This window comes from Wyeomyia smithii, chromosome 1 (assembly GCF_029784165.1).
Source record: "Wyeomyia smithii strain HCP4-BCI-WySm-NY-G18 chromosome 1, ASM2978416v1, whole genome shotgun sequence".
NCBI classification, from domain to species: Eukaryota; Metazoa; Arthropoda; class Insecta; order Diptera; family Culicidae; genus Wyeomyia; species Wyeomyia smithii.
This window is the reverse complement of record NC_073694.1, coordinates 34,085,464-34,098,955: the sequence shown is the minus strand read 5'-3', so window position 1 is coordinate 34,098,955 and position 13,492 is coordinate 34,085,464. Positions and strand designations below refer to the sequence as shown.

Below are 13,492 nucleotides of genomic sequence, written 5' to 3'. Positions count from 1 at the left end.
GCACGATAAGACCAAGATTTCCAACAGGGCTGGGACCCGATTTTTACTAAGGTTAACTACTCGTATTCCAATTAGTACCCCGAAAAACTTGAGATATGAACGTGGCATGTCTCAACGGGCCCTTGATGTGCAATTATCAAAATTTGCTAACAATCTGCATTTTTGAATCCATTTAGTCATTGATTGAAAAATGCAGGTTCTCCGCCAAATATTTCGGCTTAAAAAAGCTCTCCGCCGTGGAAAAGGTCTGGGGACCCCTGATTTATAGGAATTACTTTTTCAAAATAAAGTTACATTTTTATAAAAAAAAACATTCACCAAATAATTCATTCTTGTTTCACTAGCAAGTTCGAACTCTACTCTGATGCCTGTAAAAAAAAATCTATTTTTAGTAAGAAAGTTCAAGGTCACGAAAATAAGCTTGGAATTTTATTTCGTTACGTTTTATTAATAAAAGGACGGTAAGACTTCTAATTTCGAAGAGATGTTCAAGAAAATTATTAATAGAATATCTGTAAGACACAATTCTCCTAACTGAGAAAAAAGTGCTCAAATCATTTTTTATTGGGAAATAATTCCTCGGTTTAGCATTACTGCTACGAAAAGATATTATTTTGAAAATTTTAGTTCTAAGCTAGGATTTATTGCACTAAATAATGAAGGTTTTCTCAGAGCAACTGAAACAGTATAGAGCAAATAAACTTATATCTAATTGCGAAACGGTTAACACTCGGTTTGACACTTTTAGTACATTTTTGGAACATTCAAGCTACTCAATGAGTGACTATAAGACTTTGTCGTCGTGAAAGAGTAAATAGTTTCACAACTCATATTATCTTACTATAAAAAACTAAAGAAAAAGCCTATATGTAGCACTTATCAATCTGAATGAGTTTTGGACACCAACATTTTCGATTGTTAGCGTTCTCTTTATTTAAATTTTATTTGTTAAACTTCTGTTGAAATTTTAACGAGTTAACAATTGAAAAAATATGGCATGAATTTTATTTGGAATATTGCCCAAAAAATACATCGAAAAGCAATAAAAATATAATGAATTACTAGTAAATTTGGCAATATAATGAAATAGATCGAAATTCTGTAACGTCTCTCGTAGTCCATGATTGTTATTGGGAGAAAGTTTCTTTGATTAGGTATAGAACTATACCTAAAGGTATCATGTTTAACTATTCCTCTGTTAGTAGCTGTATTTATTTTGTGTTTTTAGTGCTTGACATTTCAATGCAAAGTTTATTTTGATGCTGGTGCTTCCGTTGTTTTTTTTTTTTTTTGTAGATTCATACTAAACATTTTAACATAATTCCACAGCTGGCAAAATATGAGCATGAATTTTGTTTTCAAATTTAATTAAATCAAAAAACTTTTGTTTTTAAAATTGTTATGAAAATTCCAGGAATACTGAGAGAATTTGCCTCCACATTGCATACCAAATCAAATTTATTTTATGACTTTATTTATGTCCAATAAAGTGAATTAAAAAAAAGGCGCTGTTGGTCAACAAATGCTAGTCACTTATTGTAGATTGTTGAAAACGATAAATGAGGGTAAAAGACAATTACTATTTAAATATACTAAGCATTTTTCTATTCCGAGAAAACATTATACGAATATGTTTGTTTTTACTTTTTTAATATTAATTATTTGAAATATGTTTTACTCAAACTTAGCGTAATCAAACTTCAAACTCGATTAACGCTTGCTTATTTTTCATTTTAATGCATATGAGGGTTTGCACAATTATTTAAAAACTTGTGATTTTTCACTGTAAGCAACCAGGAACTAAACCAGCAAATTAAAAATTTGGTACAAAAATTTTTTACTGCAGAGGAAAAATTTCTCGAATTTAGAATTTGGGCAATCGTCAATTTGTTAATCAATAATTAGAGTCGCTAATAGACAATTTTGCTTATCTAGTTGAATATCATCTTCAAAATCATTTTCTCGGAATGATTTTCAACCCATTGAACACGTACAGAGTATGACTCTCCCTAATTCGCAAACCCGCAATTGGGTTCAAGAAACCGCTACATTTTTTTACCCTAAGACCGACAGCATTTTGTTAGTTGTTTTAAATTGAATGTCATTTCCCGCACGGCTCGCCGCAAATCGACCGACCGTGTTGCGTTCGTCATCGCCGTTGGTGCGACGCCATTTCCTTTGCCGTCGGCAGAATACGTCGCGAGGTGATCCTTCCTGAGAGTGCGCGTAGTCAACGAACCGCGTAATTGCAGCACTCATCCCATCCACCCACGCGGGGAAATGGCAAGGGCAGCAAGATGGCGAGAAAAATGAAGATTAATGGCGTTCAATCGGGCAGCGAGCTGCGTGTTGTGATAATGAGAGTAATTATTTTCCATTTTCTCCCTTTTTCGCAGGTGTGGTTCAAGAACCGACGGGCAAAATGGCGCAAGAGGGAACGGAATCAAATGAACGCGATAGCGGCGGCTGATTTCAAGAATGGATTCGGGCCACAGTTTGTGCAACCTTTTGCCGACACCGACAGCCTGTACTCGTCGTATTCGTACAACAACTGGGCGAAGGTACCGTCCCCGCTGGGGGCTAAAACTTTCCCCTGGACGGTCAATCCGCTGGGGACGTCGATAGTGTCGTCGAATCACCACCAGAACTCAATCAACTGCTTCAATACGTCAGCCTCGTCGGTGGCGGCAGGAATGGGAACCGGAACAATGCTGCCCGGCAGTATGGGAACCAGCTTGGGCGGATCGAGCGGTGGAACTGGGGTCTCGCCAACGCAGTGCCCGTACACGACTCCAACCAATCCGTACAGCATGTACCATCATCGAGCAACGGCGGAACCCTGCACGGCAATGACCTCCAGTATTGCGACGTTGAGATTGAAAGCCAAGCAACACGCCTCCGGTTTCTCTAGTCCTTACTCGGCACCGTCACCGGTATCAAGATCGAACTCGGCCGGCTTATCTGCATGTCAGTACGCCGGCGTCACGGATTCTGTCTGAGAAAACGCCCTGGGCAGCATGCTGTCCCATTCGTCATCGCTCGCCATGTACAACACCAGCATCAACAGTGCCATCAACGTTGCCGTCAACCACAACAACAATGGCAACAACAATCACAACAACAACGGCGGCGGTCCGGACAAAACTGGCACCTCAGGCCTTGACGAAGACGACCTCATGGTACCGGACGACGATGACGATGACCATCGGCGGAACAATGTTGACGATATTCACGACTGAACGTGCGAGGCCTTCCTGCGCCATACATTTCTCGGCTAATCTTGGTTGAGTGCAACTTATCTTATCCTTGTCACGAGCTGTTCTCGAGCTAAAGAAGAAAAAGAAAACAAACACCCAATTTTGGCTGTTAGCGGCACACGAACTTCAAAGCGACTCGGTTTGTTTGTTTATATGTATAAATCAGCCCTGCCAGCGCCGGTTGGCAGCCATACCTTGGTTGCGCTGCCCGCCGCCGGACAGAGAGGGCGGCACGGAATCAAAGACATTTCGCTATCAGCATCGAACACGAAAAGGGATTAAGGCTGGCATTAGAAGCTTTGATATCGATCACCGTCGACGTCGTCGTCGTTGTTGACGGCGGCGTCGGCGATGGCAGTGACGCTGCACGCAGCTCCGGGACAGAGGAGCTGATTGAGAAATCGGCCGACAAAAATTAGGTACCAACTGACGAAAAATGCACTTAGACAGGAGGCTAATTGGGGTGTGCGATAAATCGGCAGTATTGTGTTTGTTGGGATTTTTTTTTTGTGTAAAGGTTGGCGTGCTGACGACTTTCGGCTAGAGCTGAAATCTCAGAAGCATTCGAATATCTAGGGTGACATGGGGGTTTTAGCGTTTTGAGTTTTAATTGTTTGTAGTCGATTAGTAGACTCGTCGGTTAGTTTATGAACTTATGAGGAATTTCTTGCCAATTTACCTTAGCCAGTACCTATCTTCTCGAATTTAGTGAAACTTTTTGAGTTTGGTGACATCGAGAATTTGAGTGTAATTTAGAGAATCCAGGGGAATTTTGAATGAAAAATTAAGCATGGGAATTGCTCCAACTTAGAACGCAATAAGCACAAGGGATTGATGACTGTTCAACAACTGTCCAAATGCTACATTGTGATTTTTATTTGTCGGTTAAGTACTCGTCATAAATTCTAGATATCTTTCAATGTACAATTTTATGGCATTTCACGCAACAATTTGGTTACGATGTAAAAATTAATTCATTTTGTTCTGAATTTGGATGACCTCCTGAAAATATTGTATGATTATTTGACATTTGGTGCGATTTTTGAGAACTTTTTTACAGTTTGTTCACAATACAGGGTGATTGGTTCCTAATTAAGAGTATTACCAGGGCTGATAGAGGGCCATATTTGATGAAAGAAAAACTCTTCTACTCATATGTCCTTACGTTAATTACCTCAACATTTAAAAGCTCAGGAAAATTTCTACTGGAAACAGCTTTTACATGTCTGAAAGGACTGAAATTCTGGAGGCAAAAATGTTCAAAAGTAGTACTGTTGTAAATGTATTTTGATGTTCTCTCATAAAGAAACTTCGTTAACATTAATATTCTTTTAGCTCAAATTGGACGTTTTTAAGCGCTCTACAGTTCGTTCTTCAAGACCAATTCTCCATCTGCTTTGAGTTCGAGAAATTTTGATTTTTAAGCAGCATCCATTTTCTTAGCTTCCAAATGAAAGCGATAGAACTGCTCTAAGTGGTATACATTTTAGGTCAGAGCCATTCTATGGAATGGTATCCTAAAAGCTTAAAAGTTGAAAAACCCGAGTTGATTAACGTTAGAACATATGCGTAGAAAAGTTTTTTCATCAAATGTGGCCCTCTGTCAGCACCTTGAATACTCCCAAGAAGGAACCAAACACCCTGTATAAGACGTCTTCTTGGTGCCATTTTTATTTGCTCGTCAAAATTTTGGCAATTTTTTGGTAATTCTTTTGCGATTGATAAGTTTCCATTTTTTTTATTTTCGTAGAGGTTTTATTTTTTTCCTCTATACTTAGCAGTTTTTTTTTATTCCTTGCTGACGTATTTCAGACACAATTTTAAGTAGCATTTGAACAAAATTTTTATGATTTTGCGACATTTTTTGATGAAATTTTTCAAATTGAAATTTTACGATTTTACTAAAAACAATTTTAACTTTTCGGTATACTGTCACGGCTGATTCAAAATAGTTTTTTATTTTGATAAAAAAATTCATAATATCTTATTTTTTTCGGATTATTCAACGTTTTTTAAAAATAACTTAATAACTGATGTTTCTAACATTTTAACAGGTTCAGTCAGATTTTACGAACTGTTCGAAAAACTTTCATTTATTTTGGTGCGACTATGTACACCCTTATTAAGATTTAAAGTTAGATTAGTTGGAACAAAATTATGGAAATTTGTAGACATGTGAAGAATTATTAATGATATTTCAGCGGTTAGGCAAATCCGTTTTTGTTCTCTATATTTCTTTAATGTTTTTTTTTTTTGAAACATCGGTGCATCATCAATCACTTTTCAACGAGCTCTTGATGATTTTAATTTATAACAGCTTCAACAATTTTTGACAAAGTTTGGAAAAATTTTACAATATTCTGCTGCTTTATAGGCAATGTTTTACTACTTTTTTAAAAACTTCTTAGCGATTTATCTACGGTTTAAAGGAGTACTTAAAAATTTTATGCCAATTTCTTATTGAGAAATGATAGTTTGAACAAAATTTCAAAGATTTTTTTTAAAGCAACGTGGTGTCAAATTTGATGTCATTTTTTTCTTATACGATTTTTTAAAATAAATTTTTCATTAATTTTGGTGATACTTTTGATTGACTTTTTCTTTTTTAATTTTGGTGATACTTTTGATTGACTTTTTCGCAAGTCTTGAACTTGGTTGTTTCAAGTTTTCGAGATTTTTCAAGGATGTTTTCTTTTGCGGATTACTACGCGTTCTTCGACGAATTTTTGACAAAATTTGCAATTTTTTGCAGCAGATAAACCTATTTTAGTATTGTAGGGGAATTGGGGCAAAATCGACATTTTGCTGACATTTTACGTTGATCAGACACCTACCATTCGATTTTTGAGATTTTTTTACTCAAAATAAGATATAATTTGACTACCACTTTAAGATATTAGCGAATTACCATTAATACTCGGAAATAATCGATATTATTTTGCTTTGTGAAATATACTAAAACTATGCCAAAACCGGTTTCGTAGAATCACCGTTTTGAGCTCAGTTTCTGTCCGATTTAAGATCTGTTTTTTTTTTCAAAAGATGGGTAAAAGGATGCTAATGCATACTCTTAGAATTTTGATATTTGGCCTCAAAACAAAATGGTGTCGGAAAAACCACAAAAATTACCGGTTTCTCAAAAATTCAAAATGGCGCCATTGTTGCCCCTTAAGTTGAAATATGTTCAAACTCAGGGAAATTTATTTTCGCATCAAACTTCATCAAAAAATCACACATAGGAGCCAAGGCAAAAAAATTGTTGCAATTATTCGAACGCCATAATCACTATTTTTTTATTGTTCCTAATATAAATCAGCGCCGTTCTGCAATTTTTTTATTTTGAAGTTTTATGCTTGCGTCAACGATGTTTTGATTAGTTAGCAATTACAACTTGAAAATAACTTTTTTTGAACGTTTTCTTACCGTATTGATACTCGAGATGTATTTTGCAGCTTCAATCTAACAAGTTGGCTTGCTTTCATGAAGTTATATAATACTTCATATAGCACCAGTACTTGTTATAGTAGCCTTCAATTTTTGCGCTTTTCTGGTGATAGAGATGCCATGAAAATAATAATGTCAACTGAAATCTATAACTGAAGGTTGTATTAGAGGAGTTATCTCAACTGTTCTATAACAACGTATGTTACTTGGGTTCTAACAACATTTTAGCGATTTATTGTAATTTTGCAATGATTTTTTTTTTGTCAATTTTCGTTTAGTTTTTAATAGCGCTTGACAGTTTCTCGGCGATATTTTTAATGATTTTTTAACCTCATCTTCATACACTTGATTTATTGGAGTTTTTTTTTTCGATAAATTGAATTTTTACCACAGTTTAGTGACACTTTTCATAAACGTTCAGCAGTTCTCAAAAATTGTCTCCATATTTTTCATCATTTTTTTTTTAAATATCAAAAAGTTATCAAATCGCCGGGTTATTAGCAACGCTTAACCCTTTATTGGTTACTTTTTGGTATATTTATCGACAATTTTTCGACGACTATTTGATAACGGTATGACCCTTTTCGACAATTGTATAAGGAATTTTTATTAATCGTTTGACATTTTAAGCAATTTGTTAGTTGATACCTTTTTTCCACCACTTTTGGTATTTTTTTTGGAAATTTTTTTCATTATTTAGCACCTCTTATATGTATGGCTGTTTTTCAGTGGTTTTTTATGAGTTTTGATGACGCTCTTAAAACTGACTTTTTAATTCTCTCTGACGACTTCAATATGTTCTTTAGTGAATTTTCGACGGAATTTCAGATTTTTTCAACCAGTTTCAAATATGTTTTGATAAACTTTGGTTTGTTATATGTCTTTTTGTCGGTTTTTAACAAAACAAAACCGTCCGTATTTTACACTAGTGCAGGACTTAAATCATAAGAGATCCAAGTTTCTTGTACATGAATCCTTCCTGAAGTAAACCCTTGGAAATGGCTAACTCCAAATACCGAAGCTAACTCCAATAGCGAGGTAAGCTTTTTTTAACTCTCGATGCGCTTTAGTCGCTGTAGTCCAGCAAATGTCGATTATTTAGCACAAGATTAGACATTTCTACACTACTAAAAGTTTATAACGCCATGACAAAATCACTAGGTCCATTTTTACTCTTTAATTTACAAATTAGTTTCGAACCTTTAGGACAGTTTTCTCCATTTTATTTTCACCTCAAATAAAATCTTTATTCACCTTGTCCTATACAAATTTGAAACACAACCCCCATGTAGAAAAAAAACACGTTAGCGTATGTCTAAATTCGGTTTTTCTCAATTTTAGATATTTCAAATCGAACAATATTTATAGCTGGCGCCATATGTTAAAAAATAGCAGGAACCTGGCTTGTTATTCTACTTAATATGTGGAAAGTGAGTTGCACCACACTTCTTATTTCTGCTTTGAGCTGTGTTTCTGTTGCTCACAGGAACCTTAATACGATTGCTGCTTACACCATAGCTGAGCGAAAGAAGCTCTAGTGAGAACACACAGAAATACACCGCGGTGCACACTGCTGAGATTCGAGACAACAACGTTATACACTTAACTACCTTGATGCTTTCCTCATTTTATTAATGTTTAAGAGACACACAGTAAAGCACTGCAGTGAGCTCCTTAGCGTAATGTTCTTGCGTGTGAGAAAGCTCGCATTATTATCTCTCAGGAGAGTTATTTCTGATTCCACCATGGTGTTTTTTTTCCTAGCTCCTCATCACTGCTCTCTTTAAGCAAGTGCGTCGATTTGCCCTCTAATGTGAAGAATGTTTTTTTTTTCGCAGTGAAAGATATTCTCTTACACGCTAGCGATTCTCTGAAGAGAAACGGCAAGACTGGTGGAAACTTAATTGCGCATCCAATATTCAGAATTTTTCTTTAATATTGTTATGACGGATTTTAACATCTTTTAGTATTTTTTTCACGACTTATCAACCTTTTTCTGGAACCTTATCGATTACTTGTTTGACAACATTTAAGGTTCGTTTAGACTTTATGATGATTTTCATTGAATTGTAGGCAGCTTTTTCAAGTTCAACAATAAAAATGTTTGATAATTTGCTTATTACCTAGTCTTAATTACTTTTTGATAATTTTCTTATGTTTTGTCGACGATTTTTAGCAACTACGTGACAACGCACAGTGGACGGACAAAAGTCTTTTTCGACATTTCAGCATATAGGTGTCTTCGGAGAAGTTTTCTAACATGCGATTTTGAAAATTTTAAGATATTCGTTGAAAATGTTATTAAGGGGGTATTCAGTCAAAATAAAAGCAACAACATCTAGTTGCAAGATATCAAATTTAGGTCTTTGGCAAAGTTGTAGAACCATAAAAGTGTTTATTTTGTAAAACCATTGAGATATATTTAAATTTCTGTCAACAGCCCCTTAAAATCAATTTATTGAGTTTCTTGGGTTTGATTCACATTTAATTGAGTTGGTATATTCTACAAAATTATTGATATCATCTAGATAAACAACTTTTCCTAAGACTTCAGTATCGTATATCGAATGGTTTGCTCAGAAAATTAGTTTTGAACCGAAATTTTACTCATTTTTCAATTAATTTGTCTCAATGAGTGGCACTTTGTGGCAGCCAAAATAGCATCTTTTATTCAAATTAGATTAGTTTAGAAAGGCTTACAAATCCACAAAGTTTCATGGAATTCTGAGAGATTGCTGCCAACATCTGGTTGAGTTAGTGTGAAATCCGTAAACAAGGTCATCAGAACTGTGATTGGTATGATCGACAACAACACTAATCTAATTTGAATAAAAGATGCTAATTTTGGCTGCCACAAAGTGCCACTCATTGAGATATATTAATTGAAAAATTAGTGAATTTTAGGCACAAAACTAATTTTCTGAGCAAACCATTCGATATACGATACTGAAGTCTTAAGAAAAGTTGTGTATCTTGATGATATCAACAACTTTGTAGAATATATCAACTCGATTAAATGCGATTCACACCCAAGAAACTCAATAAATAGATTGTAAGGGGGTGTTGACAGAAATTTAACTATATCTCAATGGTCTTACAATTTTAACACTTAGTGTCTTCGAGAAAAATTCATAAGTTTTATGGTTCTACAACTTTGCCAAAGACCTAAATTTGATATCTTGCCACTAGATGTTGTTGTTTTTATTTGACTAAATACCCCCTTAATAACATTTTCAACGAATATATGAAAATATTTAGAATCGCATATTAGAAAACTTTTCTGAAGACACCTTTATGCTGAAACGTCGAAAAAGACTTTTGTCCATCTTTTTTCAGTTTGGTCCCACTGTGCAACGGTACGACGGTTTTTGTTAAACTTTTTACTCTTTGATACTCATTGAATGTGTTTTTTTACGATTTTCGGAAGCCCTTTAAGAGCTTCTGAATGTTTGAGTTAGCTTATTGGCATCTATTTGACGTGTTTTTCAAGGTTTGCCGACATTTTGGTGCATTCTTTTGTTTTATTTTTTAATGTTTTCTTCATATTTTTTTGTGTGATTTTTGTTCAATTCAAGTGATTTATCACATCTTTTTCGATCTCAAGGATTTTTAATACCTTTCGATTATTTTTTGGCATTTCGTTCATTTTCAATATCCATCTCTCAAATTTAAGCAACTCTAATATTTTTTTTCACGACTTGTAAATCCTTTTCTTCAGGCCTATTGATTAATTTTCGACAGTGATTTTAGTTTTTTATGATGACTTCCTGTAATTTTTGAACAACTTTTGAGTAACTTACAACAACCTTTTTGATAGGTTTCAATCTGTTTTTGATTGCTTTGGAATAACTTTTCGATGTTTGTTGCGTTTTGAAGATATATCCAACAACATGTTTGTCAACTTTTTTTTAGAAAAATGTGCTACGATTTTTCCCCGATTTATATATTTTTGGTTTCAATAACTCATTTTTACCATATTTTTGTCATATTTTTTGTGACATTTTGTTTTGAGATTGAGCATTTTTTGATTATTATTTTGCCAGTTTTTACGACATTTGACTTCGATTATTTTCGACCATGACTTTGTTCGGTGCTTAGGAACGTTTTTGTTTCGCAAATCAGAGCCTTTGTTTTCTTTTTGGTTTGGACCTTTTCTGCCATTTAAAGTCTTTTTCTGCTATTCCCAATAGTTTTGTGTTCATCATTCAATATTTTTCTGTTGTCTTGAGAATTATTTTAAACGCTATTTTTAGCTCAATTTGGAGACAACTATTGATTTGACATATTGTCTCTTTTAACCTTTTCCATTATTCTATGCTCATTTTGAAACCATTTTCGTTAAAGTTTTTGTGGCCTTTAGAGGCGATTTTATAGTGTCAAGATGGTTATTCAGGAGTCTTTTTGGTCTCTGGAAGAACTTTTTCTATCTGGAAACAATTGATTGTTTTGCCCTCGAGAAACGTGTGTTGTTGTTCTTAGCTTGATTTGGGTTTTTGGCTTTTGTTTTGTCTTTGGATTTTTTTTTCCGATTCTGTGCTCAATTTGGAGCCATTTTCTTTATAGTTTTTTTTTTACCTTTAGAAGCGGTTTTATCGTTAATCTGAGGTAGGTGTTCATTTTATTCATTGAACTTTTTTAATCGCTGAAACTGTATTTTCTTATTAGGAGCATGTAATTTTATGCGGGAGGGATTATTTTGGCTTTTCAATCAATTCAATTTTTTTAAATATATTAAACAGCAACTCGATTGAATTGCTCAACTTTTCGAACGTTTTTGCCGCCCTTTTCCAAGGGAAGTTGTATTAAATTTTTTAAGTGTAGTACGTATGGAATTTTTTTATTTCTGGGTTGGGTTTCGGCTACGCAGTCTGTCACGGATTCAAAACGGGTGTTTTCTACTGCCCGACGTTTCGGCCAGGGGTTTTGGCCTTTTTCAAGGGAAACTATCTAAAACATTTATTATAAACAATTTTTTTTTTGAAGAACATGTAATGTAAAGGGGACTCACTAGATTATCGTTTTCTCGTCAATGTGTCTGTTTTCTGTGGAATAGCATTGTTGAGTTTATACGCCTATCTGTATCTAAATTGGTTAAATTTTAAAACTGTTTTACAAACGAAACTAATTTGAAAGCTTACAATCATTAAATTCATAGTTGTTTAATTTAATTTAATTTTTTTTTTCGAACTATTGTGCACTAATCACTGCCGTACCGCACTGCACTATCTATACTGTATACCTATCTGCAATTTGTTTCGTTAAGCTTAACTTAATTTAACGAAACAAATTGCAGATAGGTATACAGTATAGATAGTGCAGTGCGGTACAGCAGTGATTAGTGCACAATAGTTCGAAAAAAAAATTAAATTAAATTGAACAACTATGAATTTAATGATTGTTTTAAAATTTAATCAATTTCGATACAGATAGGCGTATAAACTCAACAATGCTATTCCACAGAAAACAGACACATTGACGAAAAAACGATAATCTAGTGAGTCCCCATTACATTACATGTTTTTCAAAAAAAAAAAAATAGTTTATTATAAATGTTTTAAATAGTTTCCCTTGGAAAAGGCCAAAACCCCTGGCCGAAACGTCGGGCAGTAGAAAACACCCGTTTTGAATCCGTGACAGACTGCGTAGCCGAAACCCAACCCAGAAAGTTGTATTTAATATTAAGAATTCTAGGGGCATAGTGCAATACAAAGTCATGCTGTAGCTACTAACTTGTACGACTTTCGACCATGACTATTTGACGAGTTTTGAATCACTTTGAGCGACTTTTTTAAAAAGTTTATTATATTTTTGGCAGTTTTAAAGTTTTTTTTTTTGATATATTTTCGTCAAGAAAAAGTGATAATTTTGACGAATTGGGAAGTAGAAGTAAAAAAACCTGTCATTTTGAAATACCGTCTAGATTTTTCAGAAATTTAAGGCACACTAGTTGCTAAAATTACCAACCTCAACATACTCATAAAGTTTCACTGTAACCTACCAGAAGGCAGCCAACAGCCGCGCTGAGTGACCTGGCGTGGAATCCCTCCAACAAAATCTTACCGGCTTAGAGACACACACTTGCATGATCTGAGCCTGTGGGTAGCGCAAACGAAAAAGCCAGCCCAAGAGAGTAAAAACGTTTGCACGTGAGTGAGAAAGTGGGAGGGGTTGTACCGCAGGAACACACTCACACAGCATAAATGTGTGTCAACGTTTTCTTTTTTATCCTATTTTTCCACCGTTCAAATAAAAATCCAAATCAAACACTGGCGCTCACCCGTCGACTGTCAACTGTGACTGCGGAGGGCTAGTTTAGTTGATTAGTCGCTAGAGATCAAAGCAAGCGAAATTGGTTTTATCAAGTTAGTCGCCAAAATAATGTGACGTGAGTGTGCGGGTAAGAGAGCAGAAGCGATAAGCGGCCGCGACAGGGAGGAAGTGGAAATGTCAACTCAATCAAGATTATCGGACGCGTAAGGCGTTGCTTCAGTTTACCGAACGAAAAGCAAAAATAACAACTCAGTGCCGAAATCGTGCTGTCGGAATATCGTCAAAATTGTAACTCCCCGTCAGGCAAGGAAGTTTTGCGTGAAGAAAACAAAACAAGAATTTGATAGTAGTATAAATAGAAAAACCTCCCCAAACGAGGCTGTGTAAATATTTTTAACGTGCGTCTATTATATTTTCACAAGTAACACAAATCCTTTCGATTTTAATTCCCCTTCCTGATACTCCGATTTGTATTAAACAAAAAAAAAGTCCACCACACTAGTGAATAAATGTGAAAATAA

At 34.9% G+C, this 13,492-nt stretch overlaps 1 protein-coding gene across 2 annotated transcripts in view; it reads left to right on the top strand.

The window, feature by feature from the left end:
- LOC129718373 (pituitary homeobox homolog Ptx1) overlaps positions 1 to 5,854 on the top strand; it is a 166,139-nt gene extending 160,285 nt beyond the window's left edge. For both annotated transcript variants that reach the window (XM_055669109.1, XM_055669108.1), the window contains one exon: positions 2,397 to 5,854. In XM_055669109.1, coding sequence (XP_055525084.1) covers positions 2,397 to 2,999 — 603 coding nt within the window. In that variant the 3' untranslated portion in view covers positions 3,000 to 5,854. The remainder of the gene's footprint in view (positions 1 to 2,396) is intronic.
- The last annotated feature ends 7,638 nt before the right edge of the window (positions 5,855 to 13,492 follow it).